General features: G+C 44.1%; 1 protein-coding gene across 3 annotated transcripts in view; it reads right to left on the bottom strand.

The window, feature by feature from the left end:
* Window positions 1-26,695, bottom strand: part of Phm (Peptidylglycine-alpha-hydroxylating monooxygenase) — a 145,441-nt gene that overhangs the window by 53,798 nt on the left and 64,948 nt on the right. For all 3 annotated transcript variants that reach the window (XM_053797949.2, XM_070085333.1, XM_053797950.2), the window contains exon 3: window positions 11,728-11,885. In XM_053797949.2, the coding sequence (XP_053653924.1) occupies window positions 11,728-11,885 (158 nt within the window). The remainder of the gene's footprint in view (window positions 1-11,727; window positions 11,886-26,695) is intronic.

Below are 26,695 nucleotides of genomic sequence, written 5' to 3'. Positions count from 1 at the left end.
TTGAAAAAATGTGTAAATTATTTATAAATACTGAAAAAATAACTAAAATGTGACTGGATAAATACAGAAATAACACGCACGCAGGAGAATGAAAAGTGACCAATAACTGGTCACTTTTCTCAAATAATTCTAGAAAAATTAGCAAAGGACAACAAATTCAACAAAGGCAGGAAAAGTTTAACAATAACAAATCATCCTGGGAAGCAGTCGGTTCAATTATAGAGGTTTTACGTAGCCAAGACTCTATGGCCTTTGACCATCAGGTAGAAAGTGGGTACATTGACAGTGTACTGGTAACCTGTTCCATATGATAGTTACATAGCTAGTAGCTCTGTTTCTCTGTCATATCCATCACAAAGGATGAGGTTTTACGTAGGGTGTTGAAATCTGTCAGCCTGAGCTGGGAGACTTCAGCAGGGCTGATGGCTCAGCAGCTACAGGAGCTGAAGTTAAGGTGATGCTGGGATTGGAAGTTAGAGCGCTAGTCATTTACATTTATTATCAGACCTCACCAACTGTCAAACTGGAGGAGTTACGTTACCCTCCTGTATCAAGTACTTTACACCGTATATTCGAATAGGGAAAAAATCAATAAGGGGGATGAGGCAAATTAACATTCTTAATTTCTACCCTAGGGTCAGATGTTATATTCGTCTGATACATGTGTAAGAGGGACGTGGCAGCCTCAACTACACCTGGTCAGGCATTACTGTTTGAGGTTTCAGAGCGAGGGTTGGTGACGTTTTAGAGGGAGGGTTGGTGACGTTTTAGAGGGAGGGTTGGTGACGTTTTAGAGGGAGGGTTGGTGACGTTTTAGAGGGAGGGTTGGTGACGTTTTAGAGGGAGGGTTGGTGACGTTTTAGAGGGAGGGTTTGTGACGTTTTAGAGGGAGGGTTGGTGACGTTTTAGAGGAAGGGTTGGTGACGTTTTAGAGGGAGGGTTTGTGACGTTTTAGAGGGAGGGTTGGTGACGTTTTAGAGGGAGGGTTGGTGACGTTTTAGAGGGAGGATTGGTGATGTTTTAGAGGGAGGGTTGGTGACGTTTTAGAGAGAGGGTTGGTGATGTTTTAGAGGGAGGGTTTGTGACGTTTTAGAGGGAGGGTTGGTGATGTTTTAGAGGGAGGGTAAGTGACGTTTTAGATGGAGGGTTGGTGACGTTTTAGAGGGAGGGTTGGTGACATTTAAGAGGGAGGGTTGGTGACGTTTCAGAGGGAGGGTTGGTGACGTTTTAGAGAGAGGGTTGGTGACATATTAGAGGGAGGGTTGCTGATGTTTTAGAGGGAGGGTTAGTGACGTTTTAGAGGGAGGGTTGGTGACGTTTTAGAGGGAGGGTTTATGACATTTTAGAGGGAGGGTTGGTGACATTTTAGAGGGAGGGTTGGTGATGTTTTAGAGGGAGGGTTAGTGACGTTTTAGAGGGAGGGTTGGTGATGTTTTAGAGGGAGGGTTGGTGACGTTTCAGAGGGATGGTTGGTGATGTTTTAGAGGGAGGGTTGGGGACGTTTTAGAGGGAGGGTTGGTGACGTTTTAGAGGGAGGGTTGGTGACGTTTTAGAGGGAGGGTTGGTGACGTTTTAGAGGGAGGGTTGGTGACGTTTTAGAGGGAGGGTTGGTGACGTTTTAGAGGGAGGGTTGGTGACGTTTTAGAGGGAGGGTTGGTGACGTTTGAGAGGGAGGGCTGGTGACGTTTTAGAGGGAGGGTTGGTGACGTTTTAGAGGGAGGGTTTATGACGTTTCAGAGGGAGGATTGGTGACATTTTAGAGTGAGGGTTGGTGACGTTTTAGAGGGAGGGTTGGTGATGTTTTAGAGGTAGGGTTGGTGACATTTTAGAGGGAGGGTTGGTGACGTTTAAGAGAGAGGTTTGGTGACGTTTTAGAGGGAGGGTTGGTTACGTTTTAGAGGGAGGGTTGGTGACGATTTAGAGGGAGGGTTGGTGACGTTTTAGAGGAAGAGTTGGTGACGTTTTAGAGAGAGAGTTGGTGACGTTTTAGAGGGAGGGTTGGTGACGTTTTAGAGGGAGGGTTGGTGACGTTTTAGAGAGAGGGTTGGTGACATTTTAGAGTAAGGGTTGGTGATGTTTTAGAGGGAGGGTTGGTGACGTTTTAGAGAGAGGGTTGGTGACATATTAGAGGGAGGGTTGCTGATGTTTTAGAGGGAGGGTTAGTGACGTTTTAGAGGGAGGGTTGGTGACGTTTTAGAGGGAGGGTTTATGACATTTTAGAGGGAGGGTTGGTGACATTTTAGAGGGAGGGTTGGTGATGTTTTAGAGGGAGGGTTAGTGACGTTTTAGAGGGAGGGTTGGTGATGTTTTAGAGGGAGGGTTGGTGACGTTTCAGAGGGATGGTTGGTGATGTTTTAGAGGGAGGGTTGGTGACGTTTTAGAGGGAGGGTTGGTGACGTTTTAGAGGGAGGGTTGGTGACGTTTTAGAGGGAGGGTTGGTGACGTTTTAGAGGGAGGGTTGGTGACGTTTTAGAGGGAGGGTTGGTGACGTTTTAGAGGGAGGGTTGGTGACGTTTTAGAGGGAGGGTTGGTGACGTTTGAGAGGGAGGGCTGGTGACGTTTTAGAGGGAGGGTTGGTGACGTTTTAGAGGGAGGGTTTATGACGTTTCAGAGGGAGGATTGGTGACATTTTAGAGTGAGGGTTGGTGACGTTTTAGAGGGAGGGTTGGTGATGTTTTAGAGGTAGGGTTGGTGACATTTTAGAGGGAGGGTTGGTGACATTTTAGAGGGAGGGTTGGTGACGTTTAAGAGAGAGGTTTGGTGACGTTTTAGAGAGAGGGTTGGTTACGTTTTAGAGGGAGGGTTGGTGACGATTTAGAGGGAGGGTTGGTGACGTTTTAGAGGTAGAGTTGGTGACGTTTTAGAGAGAGAGTTGGTGACGTTTTAGAGGGAGGGTTGGTGACGTTTTAGAGGGAGAGTTGGTGACGTTTCAGAGTGAGGGTTGGTGATGTTTTAGAGGGAGGGTTGGTGACATTTAAGACAGAGAGTTGGTGACGTTTTAGAGGGAGGGTTGTTGACGTTTTAGAGGGGGGTTGGCGACGTTTTAGAGGTAGGGTTGGTGACGTTTTAGAGGGAGGGTTGGTGACATTTAAGACGGAGGGTTGGTGACGTTTTAGAGGGAGGGTTGGTGACGTTTTAAAGGGAGGGTTGGTGACGTTTTAGAGGAAGGGTTGGTGACGTTCTAGAGGGAGGGTTGGTGACATTTTAGAGGGAGGGTTGGTGACGTTCTAGAGGGAGGGTTGGTGACATTTTAGAGGGAGGGTTGGTGACGTTTAAGAGAGAGGGTTGGTGACGTTTTAGAGGGAGGTTTGGTGACGTTTAAGAGGGAGGGTTGGTGACGTTTTAGAGGGAGGGTTGGTGATATTTTAGAGAGAGGGTTGGTGACGTTTTAGAGGGAGGGTTGGTGACGTTTTAGAGGGAGGATTGGTGACATTTTAGAGGGAGGGTTGGTGACGTTTTAGAGGAAGGGCTGGTGACGTTTTAGGGGGAGGTTTGGTGACGTTTTAGAGGGAGGGCTGGTGACGTTTTAGGGGGAGGTTTGGTGACGTTTTAGAGGGAGGGATGGTGAAGTTTAAGAGGGAGGGTTGGTGACGTTTTAGAGGGAGGGTTGGTGACGTTTTAGAGGGAGGGTTGGTGACGTTTTAGAGGGAGGGTTGGTGACGTTTTAGAGGGAGGGTTGGTGACGTTTTAGAGGGGGGTTGGTGACGTTTTAGAGATAGGGTTGGTGACGTTTTAGAGGGAGGTTTGGTGACGTTAGAGTGAGGGTTGGTGACGTTTTAGAGGGAGGGTTGGTGACGTTTTAGAGGGAGGGTTGGTGACGTTTTAGAGGGAGGGTTGCTGACGTTTTAGAGGGAGGGTTGGTGACGTTTAAGAGGGAGGATTGGTGACTTTTTAGAGGGAGGGTTGGTGACGTTTTAGAGTGAGAGTTGGTGACGTTTTAGAGGGAGGGTTGGTGACGTTTCAGAGGGAAGGATAGTGATGTTTTAGAGGGAGGGTTGGTGACGTTTTAGAGGGAGGGTTGGTGACGTTTTAGAGGAAGGGTTGGTGACGTTTTAGAGGGAGGGTTGGTGACATTTTAGAGTGAGGGTTGGTGACGTTTTAGAGGGAGGGTTGGTGACGTTCTAGAGGGAGGGTTGGTGACATTTTAGAGGGAGGGTTGGTGACGTTTAAGAGGGAGGGTTGGTGACGTTTTAGAGGGAGGTTTGGTGACGTTTTAGAGGAAGGGTTGGTGACGTTTTAGAGCGAGGGTTGGTGACATTTTAGAATGAGGGTTGGTGACGTTTTAGAGGGAGGGTTGGTGACGTTTTAGAGGGAGGGTTGGTGACATTTTAGAGGGAGGGTTGGTGACGTTTTAGAGGGAGGGCTTCTAACGTTTTAGGGGGAGGTTTGGTGACGTTTTAGAGGGGGGTTGGTGACGTTTAAGAGGGAGGGTTGGTGACGTTTTAGAGGGAGGGTAGGTGACGTTTTAGAGGGAGGGTTTGTGACGTTATAGAGGGAGGGATGGTGACGTTTTAGAGGGAGGGTTGGTGACGTTTTAGAGGGAGGGATGGTGACGTTTTAGAGGGAGGGTTGGTGACGTTATAGAGGGAGGGTTGGTGACGTTTTAGAGGGTGGTTTGGTGACGTTTTAGAGGGAGGATTGGTGACATTTTAGAGTGAGGGTTGGTGACGTTTTAGAGGGAGGGTTGGTGACGTTTTAGAGGGAAGGTTGGTGACGTTTTAGAGGGAGGGCTGGTGACGTTTAAGAGGGAGGGTTGGTGACGTTTCAGAGGGAGGGATGGTGAGGTTTTAGAGGAAGGTTGGTGACGTTTTAGAGGGAGGGTTGGTGACGTTTTAGAGGGAGGGTTGGTGACGTTTCAGAGGGAGGGATGGTGACGTTTTAGAGGAAGGTTGGTGACGTTTTAGAGGGAGGGTTGGTGACGTTTTAGAGGGAGGGTTGGTGACGTTTTAGAGGGAGGGTTGGTGACATTTTAGAGGGAGGGTTGGTGATGTTTTAGAGGGAGGGTTGGTGACGTTTTAGAGGGAGGGTTGGTGACGTTTTAGAGGAAGGTTGGTGACGTTTTAGAGGGAGGGTTGGTGACGTTTTAGAGGGAGGGTTGGTGACGTTTCAGAGGGAGGGATGGTGACGTTTTAGAGGAAGGTTGGTGACGTTTTAGAGGGAGGGTTGGTGACGTTTTAGAGGGAGGGTTGGTGACGTTTTAGAGGGAGGGTTGGTGACATTTTAGAGGAAGGGTTGGTGATGTTTTAGAGGGAGGGTTGGTGATGTTTTAGAGGGACGGTTGGTGACGTTTGAGAGAGAGGGTTGGTGACGTTTGAGAGGGAGGGTTGGTGACGTTTGAGAGGGAGGGTTGGTGACGTTTTAGAGGGAGAGATAGTGATGTTTTAGAGGGAGGGTTGGTGACGTTTCAGAGGGAGGGTTGGTGACGTTTGAGAGGGAGGGTTGGTGACGTTTTAGAGGGAGGGTTGGTGATGTTTTAGAGGGAGGGTTGGTGACGTTTTAGAGGGAGGGTTGGTGATGTTTTAGAGTGAGGGTTGGTGATGTTTTAGAAGGTTGGTGACGTTTTAGAGGGAGGGTTGGTGACGTTTTAGATGGAGGGTTGGTGACTTTTTAGAGGGAGGGTTGGTGACGTTTTAGAGGGAGGGCTGGTAACGTTTAAGAGGGAGGTTTGGTGACGTTTTAGGGGGAGGGTTGGTGACGTTTTAAAGGGAGGGTTGGTGACGTTTGAGAGGGAGGGTTGGTGACGTTTTAGAGGGAGGGTTGGTGATGTTTTAGAGGGAGGGATAGGGACGTTTTAGAGTGAGGGATGGTGACGTTTTAGAGGGAGGGTTGGTGACGTTTTAGGGGGAGGGTTGGTGACGTTTTAGAGGGAGGGTTGGTGACTTTTTAGAGGGAGGGTTGGTGACGTTTTAGGGGGAGGGTTGGTGACGTTTAAGAGGGAGGGTTGGTGACGTTTGAGAGGGAAGGTTGGTGACGTTTGAGAGGGAGGGTTGGTGATGTTTTAGAGGGAGGGTTGGTGACGTTTTAGAGCGAGGGTTGCTGACGTTTTAGAGCGAGGGTTGGTGACGTTTTAGAGGGAGGGTTGGTGATGTTTTAGAGGGAGGGTTGGTGACGTTTTAGAGGGAGGATTGGTGATATTATAGAGGGAGGGTTGGTGACGTTTTAGAGGGAGGGTTGGTGACGTTTTAGAGGGAGGGGTGGTGACATTTAAGAGGGAGGGTTGGTGACGTTTTAGAGGGAGGGTTGGTGACATTTAAGAGGGAAGGTTGGTGACGTTTTAGAGGGAGGGTTGGTGACGTTTTAGAGGGAGGGTTGGTGACGTTTTAGAGGGAGGGTTGGTGACGTTTTAGAGGGAGGGGTGGTGACATTTAAGAGGGAGGGTTGGTGACGTTTTAGAGGGAGGGTTGGTGACGTTTTAGAGGGAGGGTTGCTGACGTTTTAGAGGGAGGGTTGGTGACATTTTAGAGGGAGGGTTGGTGACGTTTTAGAAGGAGGGTTGATGACGTTTTAGAGGTAGGGTTGGTGAAGTTTTAGAGGGAGGGTTGGTGACGTTTTAGAGAGAGGGTTGGTGACGTTTAAGAGGGAGGGTTGGTGACGTTTTAAAGGGAGGGTTGTTGACGTTCCAGAGGGAGGGATGGTGACGCTTTAGCGGGAGGGTTGTTGACGTTTTAGAGGGAGGGTTGGTGACGTTTTAGAGGGAGGGTTGGTGACATTTTAGAGCGAGGGTTAGTGACGTTTTAGAGGGAGGGTTGGTGACGGTTTAGAGGAAGGGTTGGTGACGTTTTAGAGGGAGGGTTAGTGACGTTTTAGAGGGAGGGTTGGTGACGTTTTAGAGGGAGGGTTGGTGATGTTATAGAGGGAGGGTTAGTGACGTTTTAGAGGGGGGTTGGTGACGCTTTAGAGGGAGGGTTGGTGACATTTTAGAGGGAGGGTTGGTGACGTTTCAGAGGGAGGGTTGGTGATGTTATAGAGGGAGAGTTGGTGACGTTTTAGAGGGGGGTTGGTGACGTTTTAGAGGGAGGGTTGGTGACGTTTTAGAGGGAGGGTTGGTGATGTTTTAGAGTGAGTGTTGGTAACGTTTTAGAGGGAGGATTGGTGACGTTTTAGAGGGAGGGTTGGTGATGTTTTAGAGGGAGGGTTAGTGACGTTTTAGAGGGAGGGTTGGTGACGTTTTAGAGGGAGGGTTGGTAACGTTTTAGAGGGAGGATTGGTGACGTTTTAGAGGGAGGGTTGGTGATGTTTTAGAGGGAGGGTTAGTGACGTTTTAGAGGGAGGGTTGGTGACGTTTTAGAGGGAGGGTTGGTGATGTTGTAGAGGGAGAGTTGGTGACGTTTTAGAGGGAGGGTTGGTGACGTTTTAGAGGGCGGGTTGGTGACGTTTAAGAGGGAGGGTTGGTGACGTTTTATAGGGAGGTTTCGTGACTTTAAGAGGGAGGGTTGGTAACGTTTTAGAGGGAGGGTTGGTGACGTTTTAGAGGTGGGTTGGTGACATTTAAGAGGGAGGGTTGCTGACGTTTTAGAGGGAGGGTTGCTGACGTTTTAGAGGGAGGGTTGCTGACGTTTTAGAGGGAGGGTTGGTGACGTTTTAGAGGAAGGGTTAATGACGTTTTAGAGGGAGGGTTGGTGACGTTTTAGAGGGAGGGTTGGTGATGTTATAGAGGGAGAGTTGGTGACGTTTTAGAGGGAGGGTTGGTGACGTTTTAGAGGGAGAGTTGGTGACGTTTTAGAGGGAGGGTTGGTGACATTTTAGAGGGAGGGTTGGTGACGTTTTAGAGGGAGGGTTGGTGACGTTTTAGAGGGAGGGTTGGTGACGTTTTAGAGGGAGAGTTGGTGACGTTCTAGAGGGAGGGTTGGTGACGTTTTAGAGGGAGAGTTGGTGACGTTTTAGAGGGAGGGTTGCTGACGTTTTAGAGGGAGGGTTGGTGACATTTTAGAGGGAGGGTTGGTGACGTTTTAGAAGGAGGGTTGATGACGTTTTAGAGGTAGGGTTGGTGAAGTTTTAGAGGGAGGGTTGGTGACGTTTTAGAGAGAGGGTTGGTGACGTTTAAGAGGGAGGGTTGGTGACGTTTTAAAGGGAGGGTTGTTGACGTTCCAGAGGGAGGGATGGTGACGCTTTAGCGGGAGGGTTGTTGACGTTTTAGAGGGAGGGTTGGTGACGTTTTAGAGGGAGGTTTGGTGACGTTTTAGAGGGAGGGTTGGTGACATTTTAGAGCGAGGGTTAGTGACGTTTTAGAGGGAGGGTTGGTGACGGTTTAGAGGAAGGGTTGGTGACGTTTTAGAGGGAGGGTTAGTGACGTTTTAGAGGGAGGGTTGGTGACGTTTTAGAGGGAGGGTTGGTGATGTTATAGAGGGAGGGTTAGTGACGTTTTAGAGGGGGGTTGGTGACGCTTTAGAGGGAGGGTTGGTGACATTTTAGAGGGAGGGTTGGTGACGTTTCAGAGGGAGGGTTGGTGATGTTATAGAGGGAGAGTTGGTGACGTTTTAGAGGGGGGTTGGTGACGTTTTAGAGGGAGGGTTGGTGACGTTTTAGAGGGAGGGTTGGTGATGTTTTAGAGTGAGTGTTGGTAACGTTTTAGAGGGAGGATTGGTGACGTTTTAGAGGGAGGGTTGGTGATGTTTTAGAGGGAGGGTTAGTGACGTTTTAGAGGGAGGGTTGGTGACGTTTTAGAGGGAGGGTTGGTAACGTTTTAGAGGGAGGATTGGTGACGTTTTAGAGGGAGGGTTGGTGATGTTTTAGAGGGAGGGTTAGTGACGTTTTAGAGGGAGGGTTGGTGACGTTTTAGAGGGAGGGTTGGTGATGTAGAGGGAGAGTTGGTGACGTTTTAGAGGGAGGGTTGGTGACGTTTTAGAGGGCGGGTTGGTGACGTTTAAGAGGGAGGGTTGGTGACGTTTTATAGGGAGGTTTCGTGACTTTAAGAGGGAGGGTTGGTAACGTTTTAGAGGGAGGGTTGGTGACGTTTTAGAGGTGGGTTGGTGACATTTAAGAGGGAGGGTTGCTGACGTTTTAGAGGGAGGGTTGCTGACGTTTTAGAGGGAGGGTTGCTGACGTTTTAGAGGGAGGGTTGGTGACGTTTTAGAGGAAGGGTTAATGACGTTTTAGAGGGAGGGTTGGTGACGTTTTAGAGGGAGGGTTGGTGATGTTATAGAGGGAGAGTTGGTGACGTTTTAGAGGGAGGGTTGGTGACGTTTTAGAGGGAGAGTTGGTGACGTTTTAGAGGGAGGGTTGGTGACATTTTAGAGGGAGGGTTGGTGACGTTTTAGAGGGAGGGTTGGTGACGTTTTAGAGGGAGGGTTGGTGACGTTTTAGAGGGAGAGTTGGTGACGTTCTAGAGGGAGGGTTGGTGACGTTTTAGAGGGAGAGTTGGTGACGTTTTAGAGGGAGGGTTGGGGACATTTTAGAGGGAGGGTTGGTGACGTTTTAGAGGGAGGTTTGGTGACGTTTTAGAGGGAGGGTATGTGACGTTTTAGAGGGAAGGTTAGTGACGTTTTAGAGGGAAGGTTGGTCGTCTGGGTATCTCGGTTCCAGCAACAACCCAGATCCCCACAAACTCAACTGCCTCTGGATGTCTAAAATCATACCAGTATTGTCTTTCTTGGTTGGTGTGTGACTACTGTTGTAGTGTTCTCATTTTCTACTCTTAATGGCTTAACTTGTCCTTGAACTCATTAAATAGTTGCACATTTTTGTACATAAGTTCTGGTGGTGGGAATATATGTTAAATCAGTTCTACTGTGTATCCTTTTATTCTCGCTGATTGTTTTCTGACTGTATGTAAAGCTGAGGAATAACTCAAGCTGGTTATGCAACCCTTTTGAACGTACTTAAGTTAGTGATATCAAATTTGGCAAATGTGTATTGTCACATAAAATCCCTTTTACAACATGGCTTACTAGAGGATAGTTCGGTTCACGAAGGACAAGAGTCGGGATCAATCCAAAGAGAGTGAGCCATATGGGAGAGTCTTCCCTAACTCCCGCCGTCCCTGTTCACCTAGACGTCAATAGATACCTACAAGTTGGTGAACCTGTGTGAGTCGCATCCGACGATAGGACCTCAAATGAAGGCAAAAAAAAAACACTGTTAGGTTTTCCTGGATTAAGAACCTTCCAGGGATGATGATCCGAATATCTCATTCTGTCAACATTTGGGTTCTAAGGTCGTCATCAAATAAAATCATGTATACAATGAAATTCACATTAGAAGCAAGACAAGCAGAAGGATCTCTTATCATTGTTACTGCATAAGTATTATTCTTATCATTTATTTGATTTAAACTCCAGCACTGTTGCAAGAGTTCTTCTATTAGGCCAGACGCTTCAAAACTCTAAAGTTAAATTTGTAGTTTAACACTGAACGTGTTATTATATTGCTAGCTACGCAGTTACCGTAAATTATGTACACTATAAAAGTCTAGTATAACAAATTATCATAGAGAGAGAGAGAGAGAGAGAGAGAGAGAGAGAGAGAGAGAGAGAGAGAGAGAGAGAGAGAGAGAGAGAGAGAGAGAGAGAGAGAGAGAGAGAGAGAGCGAGAGAGAGAGCGAGAGAGAGAGAGATGAATGAATAGGGACTAATTATTAGTATCATTAACATGTGTTTCTCTGTGCACAAATACAAGTCACATATAACTTCACAAGGACGCAACACCTGAATATTTATTTATTTATTTATTTATTTATTATGTGATGAATGGTTTTGAAAACCGACAAGTTGAAGAATTGAGACACTTATGCAACACATGGGAATCTTTATTGAAGAAACGTATCGCCACACAGTGGCTCTATGCTGCACTTCCTACAAGAGTGATGGACTGAACACATCGAATCCAGGTTGAGGGACTGATTACCTCATACTTCTACTCTCCTTACCCATTTCTACTTTGTATTGGACTGATGAAGCCACTGTGTGGAGAAACGTTTCTTCAATAAAGATTCCCATGTGTTGCGTAAGTGTCTCAATTCTTCATTTATTATTAATCTGGACATGATACGTAGAAGTACAAAGAAATACAGTGGTTAAGTGTAACATGCCAAAATCCCCTTGTATGCAGAGCAACAACATACTAGACCAGGGGTTCCCAACAAGGGGTTCTCGCACCCCCTGGGGTTGCGAAACATCATTTCAGGGGGTGCGAGACATCATTCCAGGGGGTGCGAGACATCATTCCAGGGGGTGCGAGAAGCGTCCGTCTTAAGAAACAGGAACAAAAGAGTCATTGAATTAAAATGGATTCGCAAACTTTTTGATTTTATTATCTTGTATATATTTAAAGAAAGTAACTATTTTTTGTATGGTATATTCAAATTTTAATCGGAGACATCCTTTCTTGTCCATATGTTTGATTTTTTACATATTAAAAAAATAAAATTCCTTTCCCAAGGTTTGAAAGTTAGTTCTTGATTTGACTTTTTTGTATATATTTCAGGCAAAAGTTATTATTTTTGTAAGGTGTATTCAAATATCATTCTGTGATTTGTTTCTTTTCTGTAAGTCTGACTTTTGTTCACATATTATATTAGAAAGTGAAATAAATATCTTCGTTTGACAAAATTTAGCATGATTCCACATCCTTTATCCTTGAACAAAGTTTAAATTGTTGGGGGTGCGAGGTTAGAGCAAAAATTTTATAGGGGTGCGGGAGTAAGAAAAGGTTGGGAACCACTCCACTAGACAGTCCTGCACCAGCACATTCAATTCGGTGAGGCGTGAGCCCAGAAAGCTTCATAGTTACCTGTGATCCGGAGCCACACACGGGAGCACTCTTAATACCGGGCTGGGCTAAGGCCATCTCCCCACAGTTCCACACCTCGTCCTCAGCACCTGGGGTCTCGCAGCCATACAGAAGCATGTGGTGAGCTGTCTCCATACTGGCATTGGGCTGGAACGCCGCTGTGGAGGGTACAGCTAGTTAGGTTACAAGGCCACTGCACGAGTCATAAAAGCTGTAATAAGCTGACGGATATGTATATATATATATACATATATAGTAAGGCTCAGGTTAGAGTATGTAGAAGAGAGGGAGATTATATCCTAGTAAAAGTGGGCCTTAGACAAACATGTGTGATGTCACCGTGGTTGTTCAATATATTTATAGATGGGGTTGTAAGAGAAGTGAATGCAAGGGGGTTGGCAAGAGGTTTGGGGTTAAAAGATAAAGAATCTAACACAAAGTGGGAGTTGTCACAGTTGCTCTTCGCTGATGACACTGTGCTTTTGGGAGATTCTGAAGAGAAGTTGCAGAGGTTGGTGGATGAATTTGGTAGGGTATGTAAAAGAAGAAAATTGAAAGTGAATATAGGAAAGAGTAAGGTTATGAGGATAACTAAAAAATTAGGTAACGAATGATTGGATATCAGGTTGGAGGGAGAGAGTATGGAGGAGGAGGTGAATGTATTCAGATATTTAGGAGTGGACGTGTCAGCAGATGGGTCTATGAAAGATGAGGTGAATCACAGAACTGACGAGGGGGAAAAAGGTGAGTGGTACACTGAGGAGTCGGTGGAGACAAAGAACTTTGTCCATGGGAGCAAAGAGGGGGATGTATTAGGGTATAGTTATACCAACGCTTTTATATGGGTGTGAAGCATGGGTGGTGAATGTTGCAACAAGGAGAAGGCTGGAGGCAGTGGAGATGCCGTGTCTGAGGGCAATGTGTGATGTGACTATAATGCAAAGAATTCGTAGTTTGGAAATTAAAGGAGGTGCGGGATTACCAAAAGTATTATCCAAAAGGCTGAGGAAGGGTTGTTGAGGTGGTTCGGGCATGTAGAGAAGTTGGAACGAAATAGAATGGCTTCGAGAGTGTATAAATCTGTAGTGGAGGGAAGGCGGGGTAGAGGTCAGCCTAGGAAAGGTTAGAGAAAGGGGGTAAAGGAGGTTTCGTGTGCGAGGGGCTTGGACTTATAGCAAGCGTAAGCATGTTAGATAGGAGTGAATGGGGACAAATGGCTTTTAGGACTTGACGTGCTGTTGGAGTGTGAGCAGGGTAATGCTTATGAAGGGCTTCAGGGAAACCGGCAGGCCGGACTTGAGTCCTGGAGATGGGAAGTACAGTGTCTGCACTCTGAAGGATGGGTGTTAATGTTGCAGTTTTATAACTGTAGTGTAAGTGCGCCTCTGACAAGACAGTGATGGAGTAAATGATGGTTATAGATTTTCTTTTTCGGGCTAACGGCCGATGTGTTAATTATATATATATATATATATATAGATATAGATATATATATATATATATATATATATATATATATATATATATATATATATACATCAGCCCACAGCAGGATTCGAACCTGCACACTGCATCAAAGCATTATGTACCCTGATGCAATGTGCAGGTTCCACTGCTGCTGTGGACCGAGAGATGATGTTCGCAAATAATTTCACCCATTTGCTAATTGTTAAGAAAAGAGTTAAACGACATAAATGTGCAATAACTACTGGACAAAAATCCAGTGGTTTGTTCATTCATGTGAGGGATACAGACAATTGTGCAAACTGGACTAATGCCAAAGAATTACCTCCCTGTAGCTCTACAGTTCAACAGATATTGTGGAATCATTTTTTATTAAGCATAATGCACAACGCATTTCAAATTTGAGTCCTTGCCTTTATAAACTTGACAATTTTATAGTCCAGAATATTATTCATAGTGTTAAAGATTAAATATATTTGTTTACAGAATACACTACATTCTTTGTCAAAAGAACAATTTTCCTTGAATTTTATACATATGTTGGACAAATGAATGTGTGTGAGACGCTGAATTGTGGATTCACATTTATGGAGTGGGCCAGTGAGCCTACAGTAGTGCTCCTACATTCTTATATATATATATATATATATATATATATATATATATATATATATATATATATATATATATATATATATATATATATATATATATATATATATATATATATATATATATATATATATATATATATATTGAGTTGATAACCAGAAATTTTTAATCTGACTTTACACCTTTTTTCTTACTGGTTCGATATGATTTTAATTTGCTTAGTGGTTTGACTTATTTGCAGTTCAATGTTTTATTGGAAAAATGTTTTAATATTATTTATTGTGGACCAGTTGGCGCCTCCTACAGTGTAATTTGAGGTGTTTCCTCAGTTTGTGAGGTATTGTATGACGGAGTGAGATAGCACCTCACTGAGTGAGTTGTATTTGGTCTGGAGATCACGATATTGACGAGTTCCTTCCTACACGCAACGGTTTAGTACCCTCAATTAAGTTTACAGCAAACAAAGCAAGAAGTAGGCAACAAGTTGCCTTTCCTAGATATTCTAATTCATTGTGTTAACAGGAAATTTAAATTTACGGTGAACAAAAAGTCAGCTGATGTGTTGAAATATATTCATTATTCCAGTCATGAATTTAGGGCTAAAAGGAGTGTTTTTCTTACAGTGTTCTTGAGAGCTTTGCGTATTTGTTGCCTGGAGTATTTACATGATAAAATTAATAAAATAATCAACACAGCCACAAAAAAGAGATATCCCAGAGATTTTGTTGAGGCATTATTGCCAGGTAAGAAGACTTTTTACTGCACTGAATCTAGGGAAGTGCCTTCCAGGAAAAGTTTATTGGTTTTCCCTTACAATGAGAACCCAAATGTATTCCTGTAAACCCTTTTGTGGCCTTTGACCACAAAAGGGTTTACAGGCCTTTTGTGTATTCATATGATCTTGCACTACTGTCCACAGGAAGAATATGGGATGCACAATAAACTAGCCACTTTGGTGGCAAAATGTAAACAAGATGAGAATATGGCCAGCCTGTATGATACATTTAAAATGCTTATTATATATATCGTCTTCAACAACATTGGGAAGGTGAAGCACAAGCTGATTAAGAATGCACCAACTAATATAGTTGGTGTTCACAAGGTCCCATGCACACTAAGCTCTTTTTCATATGTTGAGCAGACAGGTAAGCCACTAGAAATCAGACTAGACCAACATCAGTACTCGGTAAGAACGGCTCAGAAGTCGAATGCAATCTTTAATCATATCAGTACTTGCAATCATCGATCAGGGTGAGCAGCAGCTCATGTCATTATAATAAATAGTTCCATCATGGAAAGAAACAATTGAATTCTCTCTCATAAAACATGATAGGATTGCCTTGTATAACTCAAGTCATGGATTGTACAAATTCGATTGCTGTTTAATAGTCAATTGCGCACAATCATAAGCAAGGAGGCTATACAAAATCCTAAAACTGCTCAGTATGTAGCGGATCCTCATTAGGATTTGTCCTGCATGTTTCGACCGTCGGAGATCCTGCGCGTCTATGTCGCCATATATGAGGAACTGCCGAAGGTTTAGTGTCCCCGTGGGAGAGTGTAGGTGAGAGTATACCCTATTTCGAAGCTCACTGCATGTGACAGGATCTGATAAAATAACTTATCACAAGCCTAGTGCTCCGGGGTATGAGATACACCACCTTGCTTCAGCAAGGTACCCATACTTACCTGAGGTCTGGTTGTGGCAAAATTACTGTGTACTCTGATGCAAGGTACGAAGGTTCGAATCCTGCTGTGGACTGAGAGGTGTAGTCTCGTGCTTATATGCCTTCCCGTTAATCTTTTAGTTTTATAGTTTTTTGAAAATCTGAGAAATCACGAAATCGCTTGGAATTTCACTATTCTTTCACATTGGTTATTCTGCATATTATGATATCACCTGTTTACTGTGATCTTACTGCAAATGCATATATATATATATATATATATATATATATATATATATATATATATATATATATATATATATATATATATATATATTTATTATTTTTATTATCACACTGGCCGATTCCCACCAAGGCAGGGTGGCCCGAAAAAGAAAAACTTTCACCATCATTCACTCCATCACTGTCTTGCCAGAAGGGTGCTTTACACTACAGTTTTTAAACTGCAACATTAACACCCCTCCTTCAGAGTGCAGGCACTGTACTTCCCATCTCCAGGACTCAAGTCCGGCCTGCCGGTTTCCCTGAATCCCTTCATAAATGTTACTTTGCTCACACTCCAACAGCACGTCAAGTATTAAAAACCATTTGTCTCCATTCACTCCTATCAAACACGCTCACGCATGCCTGCTGGAAGTCCAAGCCCCTCGCACACAAAACCTCCTTTACCCCCTCCCTCCAACCCTTCCTAGGCCGACCCCTACCCCGCCTTCCTTCCACTACAGACTGATACACTCTTGAAGTCATTCTGTTTCGCTCCATTCTCTCTACATGTCCGAACCACCTCAACAACCCTTCCTCAGCCCTCTGGACAACAGTTTTGGTAATCCCGCACCTCCTCCTAACTTCCAAACTACGAATTCTCTGCATTATATTCACACCACACATTGCCCTCAGACATGACATCTCCACTGCCTCCAGCCTTCTCCTCGCTGCAACATTCATCACCCACGCTTCACACCCATATAAGAGCGTTGGTAAAACTATACTCTCATACATTCCCCTCTTTGCCTCCAAGGACAAAGTTCTTTGTCTCCACAGACTCCTAAGTGCACAACTCACTCTTTTTCCCTCATCAATTCTATGATTCACCTCATCTTTCATAGACCCATCCGCTGACACGTCCACTCCCAAATATCTGAATACGTTCACCTCCTCCATACTCTCTCCCTCCATATATATATTTATATATATATATATATATATATATATATATATATATATATATATATATATATATATATATATATATATATATATATATATATACATATACAGTGGTCCCTCGTTGTTCGTAATTAATCCGTTCCTGGAGCCGTTACTATAAACGAAATTTACGATTTACGAATCAATTTTCCCTATAAGAAATAATGTAAATACAATTAATCCGTTCCTGACACCCTGAAGTATTAAAACAAAAGAAATTTTAACATGAAATATACATGTAGTACATAAACAATACAATGGAAAATGATGAATGAAACATTAACAGCATAACACTTACCTTTATTGGAGATTCTTCTTAGTGTATGGGAGACTGGAGGAGGAGAGAGAGTGGATTGTTTATAGGTTGGAAGGGGAATCCCCTTCCATCAACACCTCAGGTACCATTTGCTTTTCTGGGGTTGCTTCTCTTCTCTATTTCTTAATGCCACTAGGACCACCTTGAGAGTCACTGGAGTCCTGTCTCACAAAATAACTGTGGAGAGAGCTCTGTTTCTGGCATCTCTTTAACACTTCCCTAAAATGGCCCAAGACTTTGTCACTGTACATGTTGCCAACATGGCTTGCAACAACCTTGTTAGGGTGATGTTTCTCCATAAAGCTTTCCATGTTACCCCACATAGTAAAAATCTCTTTAATTTCTGAAGAAGGCACCTTCCTCCATCTCTCTTCCTCCTCCTCTGCAGCAAGATTCTGAGCTGCGATGTGTTGCTCTTCCTGCTGAAGCTCTTGCAGCTCCTCGGTGGTGAGCTCTTCATTGTGGTCTTCCACCAATTCTTCCACATCCTCCAAACTCACATCCAACCCCATGGAACTCCCCAGTGCCACAACTGATTTTACAACAGACATAGGCTCATTAGGGTCAGTCCCAAATTCTTCAAAATCCCTCTTGTCGACACAATCTGCCCACAATTTTCTCCAGGCAGAGTTCAAAGTCCTGGTAGTCACTCCCTCCCAAGCCATACCTATAAGGGTTATGCAGTGGAGGATGCTGAAGTGTTCTCTCCAAAATTCCCATAGGGTCAAGTGAGTGTCTGTGGTCACAGTCAACTACCTGTGAAACATTGCTTTTGTGTAGAGTTTTTTAAAATTTGCAATAACCTGCTGGTCCATGGGTTGGAGGAGAGGAGTGGTATTCGGGTGCAAGAACTTTACTGTGATGAACCCAAACTCCTCGAAAATTAGGTCATCCAAGTTTTGAGGATGAGCAGGTGCATTGTCCATTACTAGCAGGCACTTGAGATCCAATTTCTTTTCCAGGAGGTAATTCTTCACACTAGGGCCAAACACTTCATTGAACCACTCGACGAAAATTTCCCTCGTGACCCATGCCTTACTATTAGATTTCCAAAACACACACAATTTACTCTTCATAACATTGTTTTTCCTGAACACTCTGGGATTTTCAGAATGGTACACTAGTAATGGCTTCACTTTGAAATCCCCACTAGCATTAGCACAGAACATTAGCGTCAGCCTGTCTTTCATAGGCTTGTGTCCTGTCATTGCCTTTTCCTCTTGTGTAATGAAGGTCCTCTTTGGCATTTTCTTCCAAAAGAGGCCTGTTTCGTCACAATTGAACACTTGTTCAGGTTTCAGTCCTTCAGCCTCTATGTACTCCTGGAATTCATGCACATATTTTTCAGCCGCCTTGTGGTCCGAACTGGCAGCCTCACCATGCCTTACCACACTGTGTATGCCAGTACGGTTCTTAAATCTCTCAAACCAGCCTTTGCTGGCCTTAAATTCACTCACTTCATCACTATTTGCAGGCAATTTCTTTACCAAATCTCCATGCAACTGCCTAGCCTTTTCACAAATAAACGAAGTCATAAGAGTATCTCCTGCTAATTGTTTCTCATTAATCCACACCAATAATAACTTCTCAACCTCTTCCAGTACTGGTGATCTCATTTTTGTCAGCATAGTTACTCCCTTTGCAACAACAGCATCCTTTATTTCCTTTTTCTTGGCCACTATGGAACATAAGGTTGTGTAGGGTTTCTTGTACATCCTGGACAGTTCGGCCACACTTGTACCACTTTCATATTGTTCAATGATGGTTTTCTTAAATTCAATCGTATTTCTCACCTTCTTTACCACAGGCTTGGCACTAGGAGCTTTCTTTGGAGCCATGGTAGCTTATTTAGTACTTGCAAGCACTAAAATAAATGGAATATTATGAAATATTTCGCTGGAGCACGTGAGGGGACCTTCGCTCACTGGTAAACAATGCCAGACTGGCTGCCGCCCTGGCTCACGCCGTGGGTACGCGTCCCGGGACGCAAGTCAACCTATGAAAAGCGAGTCCATGTTTATACGAAAATACCCCTATGATTGGCGAATTTTACGATTACCGGGAACTACGAAAAGCGGGAGACCACTGTATATATATATATATATATATATATATATATATATATATATATATATATATATATATATATATATATATACACATAATTTAGCAAACTGCGGCAGGCTGGGGTTCGACCCCACGACACATTGTCCCGCCTCAAGAGACAACACAATGTACATGTCATCTTATCCACTCAGCCATCGATCCTACAAAGATTACGCACCTAGCAGAATTAGGTGTTGTTCGTGATCCGTGGACACTCGTGGCAGTGGTAGGCTCAAGGATTAATTTCAGCTTCGTCCTGGTTGGATACCCGCCTCCATAAGCAGTCTATATAGTAATGAAACCAGAATTCTCGACGACCTTATCTTTCCTCCTGCATATTTTCCTACTCAAAAAAAACAGATTTTACTAGTCTTACTTGTACTTCCGATACGGCCATCAAGTTTCCAACTGCTCCTCCTCCTCTTACTGTCTTCTTACTTTTCTCCCAGTTTGTTTTTTTCTTCATGAGAATTCTGTGCTTTGTGTCCTCCTTATCTTGTCTCATAAAAGTTTCAATACAGACTTTCAATTTTCCGGGGGTTTTGTGCCATTTCTACTTGCATGTGTTGATCGTTCAAATTCCTTACCTTAAATTCCTTCACTCCGTGTCTGGTGACCTCCAGCAGAGTGCTTGCTAAATCTTGCCACTTCCTGCACCTCCAGCAGAGTGCTTGCTAAATCTTGCCACTTCCTGCATCTCCAGCAGAGTGCTTGCTAAACCTTGCCACTTCCTGCACCTCCAGCAGAGTGCTTGCTAAACCTTGCCACTTCCTGCACCTCCAGCAGAGTGCTTGCTAAACCTTGCCACTTCCTGCACCTCCAGCAGAGTGCTTGCTAAACCTTGCCACTTCCTGCACCTCCAGCAGAGTGCTTGCTAAACCTTGCCACTTCCTGCACCTCCAGCAGAGTGCTTGCTAAACCTTGCCACTTCCTGCACCTCCAGCAGAGTGCTTGCTAAACCTTGCCACTTCCTGCACCTCCAGCAGAGTGCTTGCTAAACCTTGCCACTTCCTGCACCTCCAGCAGAGTGCTTGCTAAACCTTGCCACTTCCTGCACCTCCAGCAGAGTGCTTGCTAAACCTTGCCACTTCCTGCACCTCCAGCAGAGTGCTTGCTAAACCTTGCCACTTCCTGCACCTCCAGCAGAGTGCTTGCTAAACCTTGCCACTTCCTGCACCTCCAGCAGAGTGCTTGCTAAACCTTGCCATTTCTGTACCTCCAGCAGAGTGCTTGCTAAACCTTGCCACTTCCTGCACCTCCAGCAGATTGCTTGCTAAACCTTGCCACTTCCTGCACCTCCAGCAGAGTGCTTGCTAAACCTTGCCACTTCCTGCACCTCCAGCAGAGTGCTTGCTAAACCTTGCCACTTCCTGCACCTCCAGCAGAGTGCTTGCTAAACCTTGCCACTTCCTGCACCTCCAGCAGAGTGCTTGCTAAACCTTGCCACTTCCTGCACCTCCAGCAGAGTGCTTGCTAAACCTTGCCACTTCCTGCACCTCCAGCAGAGTGCTTGCTAAACCTTGCCACTTCCTGCACCTCCAGCAGAGTGCTTGCTAAACCTTGCCACTTCCTGCACCTCCAGCAGAGTGCTTGCTAAACCTTGCCATTTCTGTACCTCCAGCAGAGTGCTTGCTAAACCTTGCCATTTCTGTACCTCCAGCAGAGTGCTTGCTAAACCTTGCCATTTCTGTACCTCCAGCAGAGTGCTTGCTAAACCTTGCCATTTCTGTACCTCCAGCAGAGTGCTTGCTAAACCTTGCCATTTCTGTACCTCCAGCAGAGTGCTTGCTAAACCTTGCCATTTCTGTACCTCCAGTAGAGTGCTTGCTAAACCTTGCCATTTCTGTACCTCCAGCAGAGTGCTTGCTAAACCTTGCCATTTCTGTACCTCCAGTAGAGTGCTTGCTAAACCTTGCCATTTCTGTACCTCCAGCAGAGTGCTTGCTAAACCTTGCCATTTCTGTACCTCCAGCAGAGTGCTTGCTAAACCTTGCCATTTCTGTACCTCCAGCAGAGTGCTTGCTAAACCTTGCTGCTTCCTGCCTCGCCAACCTTGTTATGTTCTCGAAGACTTTCACTTACTTAACTTCTCTATGTTTGCTTCAATTTCCACCACCACCACTGTCCTTCCATTTCTGCTTCATATTTAAATATAATAAATTTCTCCTCAAGCTTCCTATCGTGTTCACTGATGGTCCCCTTTTCTGCCTCCCCTTTCATAACTGCCAATGCCCCTTTGATCCCATTTGTTTCGTTTTTTATTTCATCATCCCACAGTGCATGCTTCTAGTGGTCATTCCCTTTTTCTTTACTGTTCCTTTAGAACTCGACGAGAAGCAGCCTCCACGTAGTGAGTTGTAGGTATTTTCAATAACTGTGGGTAATCGATCATACAAAATATCTGGGAGATGCTCACGCGACGGGCTGGAGTTTTGAGACTCTATGACCGCGGGTTCAATCCCGGCCGGGGGTATGGTTTGTATATATTGTTTGTCCAAACTATTTAAGTTTCATTCCACAGGCGCTGCATGATCCATAAATGTTTAGCACTCTCTATGGAATATTAAAATGTTAAAAATTATATAATGTTACTAAAATTAAATTCATTGTTCCTGTATCCCCAACTGTGACAGATTTTACTGTACTTCCTCAACCTGCCTAATCACCTGTTCCATTTTATTTTTTGTTTTCGTTGAATTAAGCGCTAGGGTACCTGAATGTTAGGGAGTGATGGGGTGGGACTGGTATGTGTGGACTGGAGTAGTATACAGCTTTAGAGATGTATTGAATTTGTATGCATGGGCTGTAGTATTAAAGGTATGCTGCACTGGTCTGCATGGGTTGAAGGGTACTGGAATTTGAGTTGCATGTATCGGTGTAATTAAATGTGGGTTAATTTCGTATGTGTTGTTTGGACTGGTAATTGTAAGGTGGAATGGGTAGTGGGCTGGTTTTGTGTGAGCTCACCTAATTGTGGTTGCAGCTCCTGGCCCCGCTTCTTCACTGATAGCTACTAGGTTCGCTCTCTCCCTACTTCATAAGCTTTATTATACCTCTTCTTAAAACTATGTATGGTTCCTGCCTCCACTACATCACTCTCTAGACTATTCCACTTTCTGACAACTCTATGACTGAAGAAATACTTCCTGACATCCCTGTGGGTCATCTGAGTCTTCACCTTCCAACTGTGACCCCTTGTTGCTGTGTCCCATCTCTGCAACATCCTCTCTCTGTCCACCTTGTCAATTCCTCTCGGTATTTTACATGTCGTTATCATTCCGCCCCCTTCTCTCTATCTCCTGTCCTCCAGTGTCGTCAGGACGATTTCCCTTAACCTCTCCTCTTAGGACATGCTCCTTAGCTCCGGGACTAGTTTAGCTGCAAACCTTTGCAGTTTCTCTATTTCTTGACTTGTTTGAATATTAGGAGAGAATTAAATAATGAAAATGAATGTTATAGGAATGCAATTAGAAGCCTGAGTAGATCTATAACCCACTATGATAACATGAACGTATATAAGTATGCTTATGGAGCAACTTGCAATGTGATCAGACTGATTGATGTTGTAGTGGCCAGGCTTAGGCTTGGTTACAAGTACTTCTGGCAGTTTGGAAGACACAGAGATGATCAAACCAAATGCAAAATATATGGTCAGGCATGTGGTCAGTCTTGAGCACTATGTGCTTAAGTGTCCACTTATTGAGGAATATAAAGATAGACAGTATAATAACCTATGTGACATGTCAAGATATCTTATTAATGAAAATAAGATACCAGATATACTAAGCAAATTTCCAAATTCTGCTTGTAACAGATAAGTGAACTGTAGATAAAAATCCAAATGTACACCTGTTAACCCTTTTGGGGCCTGGTTCCTAGGCCATTTGTGTATCCATATGTTCTTGCGCTACCGTCCACAGGATAGGTATGGGGTGCACAATAAACTAGCCACTTCGGTGGCAAAATCTAAAAATCTAATCTTGACTAGATGTGGGTTCCAAACCGGTGCTGCATACTCTAGTATGGGCCTGACGTACACTGTGTACAGAGTCCTGAACGATTCCTTACCGAGGTGTCGGAACGCTATTCTTAGGTTTGCTAGTCGCCCATATGCTGCAGCAGTTATTTGGTCGATGTGCACCTCAGGAGATGTGCTCGGTATTATACTCACCCAAAGATCCTTTTCCTTGAGTGAGGTTTGCAGTCTTTGGTCCCCCTAGACTGTATTCTGTCTGCGGTCTTCTTTGCCCTTCCCCGATCTTCATGACTTTGCACTTTACGGGGTTAAACTCTAGGAGTCGGTTGCTGGACCAGGCTTGCAGCCTGTCCAGATCTCTTTCTAGTCGTGCCTGACCTTCATCCGATTTAAATCTCCTCATTAGCTTCACATCTGCGAACAGGGACACTTTAAGAGTCTATCCCTTGCGTCATGTCATTCACATATACCAGAAACAACACCAGTCCTAGGACTGATCCCTGTGGAACCCCGTTCGTCACAGGCGCTCACTCTAACACCTCATCACGTACCATGGCTCGCTGTTGCAGTCCTGTCAGAAAATATCTGATCCATTGCAATGTTTCCCTGTTATACCTGCCTGGTCCTCCAGATTTTGCACTAATCTCTTGTGTGGAACTGTTTCAAAAGCCTTCTTACAGTCCATGAAAAGGCAGTCTACCTACATCTCTCTTTCCTGTCTTATTTCCGATACTTTGTCGTAAAATTCCAGTAGGCTTGTGACACAGGCTTTCCCGTCCCTAAAACCTTGCTGGATATGGTTTATAAGTTCATTCCTTTCTGGATGCTCCACCAATCTTCTGATAATCTTCTCCATGACTCTGAATACTATACATGTCAGTGTCATCTGTCTCTTTCTTTCTTAAAAATTGTTTTCTGTTTTCCACACGTCAGGTAGTTGCCTTGTTTTGACAGATGTGTTGTTGTTAGTGGCACACAGTGCCTTTGCTCCCTCTCTCAGGACCCATGGAGAGATGTCTGGGCCCACTGCCTTTGAGATATCTAAATCTCTTAAGTTTCTTTACCTCCTCTTCGGTTCCATGATGTGTGTCCAGTACCTGAAGGTGTACCCTACCATCCTGATTTGCTGGAAGCCTGAAAATACCTCCCTAAATATCGTGTTCAGTTCCTCACATACTTCTTGGTCATTTCTTGTGATCGCTCCTCCTTCCTTCTTCAGCCTGATCACCTGCTTCTTGACTGTTGCTTTCCTCCTGGTGTGTCAGTACAACAGATTTGACTTTCAATTCTGTCATTCTCGTGTTGTCACTGGACTTCCCTTCTTATTTGTGCATATTCGTTTCTGGCTCTTCGGCTCATCTCCTTAATTTCCTGGGTCCTTTGTCTTCTGTACTTGTCCATGCTCAGGCGCACTTAGCTTTGGCCTCTCACTTAGCTTGGCTCGTTCTGGTCTTACCAATGTTTCTGTTGCCCTTGAGTGCGAACTTCTCCTCTTCCTCCCCTCCACTTTGTGGTCACATATTCCATCAATATATTTACTATCTTTCCTTCTAGTTCTCTTCCCCACTGTGTCTCTTGCAGTAACTGCCTCATGCCTGTGTAGTCTCCTCTTTTGTAGTTTGGCTTCTCTCGTCCTTCTCATGCTTCTTCACTGTTAACTCTATAAAGTATTCGAAGCTCAGGACTACGTGATCTCCAGCTCCGAGGAACCTCTCATATGTGATATCCCATGTCTGAACTGTTCAGTGTGTGTGTGTGTGTGTGTGTGTGTGTGTGTGTAAGCAATTAAGTGAATTAGTATTGTGTTTTCTTTCGTGGAAGCGGTAGTGAGGAGGGGGAGGGTAAGGAAGGGTCCAAACTAACCTAGTAACCCGACCTCTAATAAGTTAATGTAATATAACCCAGCTTTGTTCTGCACAACTTCTCTCGGGAGAGTCAACATTTCGTGGGTGATACTAAGTACAACTAGAATCGAGTTTGATTCGTGACGTTCAGACTGGTTTTCGTGAGGCTGGAGCTAGTATGTAATCTTAGGCGTATTACATAGTTTTAAAATGTCCAGGGGCTATTGTAACAATGAATCTGCATTGTTACAAGATTTATTTATTTATTTATATGTATTCACAGATTTACGATGCAATTCCACCCTAATTCCTCTCCTTTTCTTCTGTCTTCCTACATTTTTATTGTTCCACTCTGTGATGATGGACATATCTCCCTAGAAATTTAATTTCCCCTGTGTATGAAAAGGACCATCCAGAGGGATGGTAATTTCTAATAGTCTATTAATGCCAGTTCTGCTGGAATAAAACCTTCGAAGCTTCCGTAACTACTGCAGCCTTAAGAATACTTCATGACATTCTCGCTGAGCTACTGAAGTCTCCCAGTTCAGGCTGGCAGATTTCTACACTGTATATGAAATCCATCCAGCTTGATGGAATATAACAGGGTAAAAAAAATCCTCATAAAGCACCCTACCTCCTGCCTCCTCAAACAAAAGTTTGTCCTCTACTCAGATCATTGCTGCCAGAGGTCGCGGCAACACTTGCCTTCTAGCACTATCCAACCTTCAGGTGACCTGCAGTCTTGTTGCGCTTCCGTTATCCAGTCCATTCTCACTCCAAGAGGAATATATGGTGACAATATTACTTTCCTTATTTTCCCTCGACCATCTGGTAGCATGTAATATCACGGCTGATTTTATTAATAATTTTATGATTAAATATATGTATTTTTCAGATTCCTGTGACCAAATCGTAACGTAATCCAACCTAAATTAATTCATTCAGATTAAAAGAAGAAAGTATCATTATGAAGTTGACGTTGACAGCTACATAAAAAAAATCTGAGATATAAAAAAAATGGATTGTCATTTGACAAAGACCCACGACACTGTTGTTGTGTACCGAGTAAAGTAACACTTAAACACGGCTTCGCCCACCGGCATTCATTATCGGAATTAACCAGCTTTCACATCCTGCACTCGGGTGCATTTTGGTGGTTTACTTGTTGTTACTGAGGCCGAGGAACCCAAGAGCTTTAACCAGGAAATCAACCATTGTATCCGTTGTGAAATTTGTTTTCCACTTACACCAAAATTTAGTACGACTGCTGTGTGCTGCTTCCCCATTGTTTATTAAAATTACATTTTAGGCTAATGAAAAAAATTCCTACATTTCCATAGCCGGACCATCATCACTGTATATACCAGAACAGAAGAGTGACTCAGAGACTATGCATAAAATAAAGCAAGAAGGTGAAGTGTAACAAGTGAGAAAAAGTAAGATCATTAGATTTAAAGCAAAATATAAAATGATCCTAAATATTAACTCAGAGCAATGTCGTGGGGTCCTGAAAAGATTCTTCGCATACTAAAACTGTTTCCACTCACTTCTTCTTATGAAGCTTGGATTGTCTATGACTTATTTTGAGTTCTGCTTCATGAGAAGCTTACGAGAATAATGGTGAGCTACGTAAGTGTTGTTGGCGTTGTTGATAATCAACTAATTGACTTCGTTGAATCTCTTTCTCACTCCATCTCCAACAACACGTCAAACCATAAGAACATAAACGAGGAACGCTGCAGTAAGCCTTCTGGCC

Source organism: Cherax quadricarinatus, chromosome 15 (assembly GCF_038502225.1).
Source record: "Cherax quadricarinatus isolate ZL_2023a chromosome 15, ASM3850222v1, whole genome shotgun sequence".
Classification (NCBI taxonomy): Eukaryota; Metazoa; Arthropoda; class Malacostraca; order Decapoda; family Parastacidae; genus Cherax; species Cherax quadricarinatus.
Note: the sequence above shows the minus strand (reverse complement) of the source record. Positions and strands in the feature narration are given on the sequence as shown.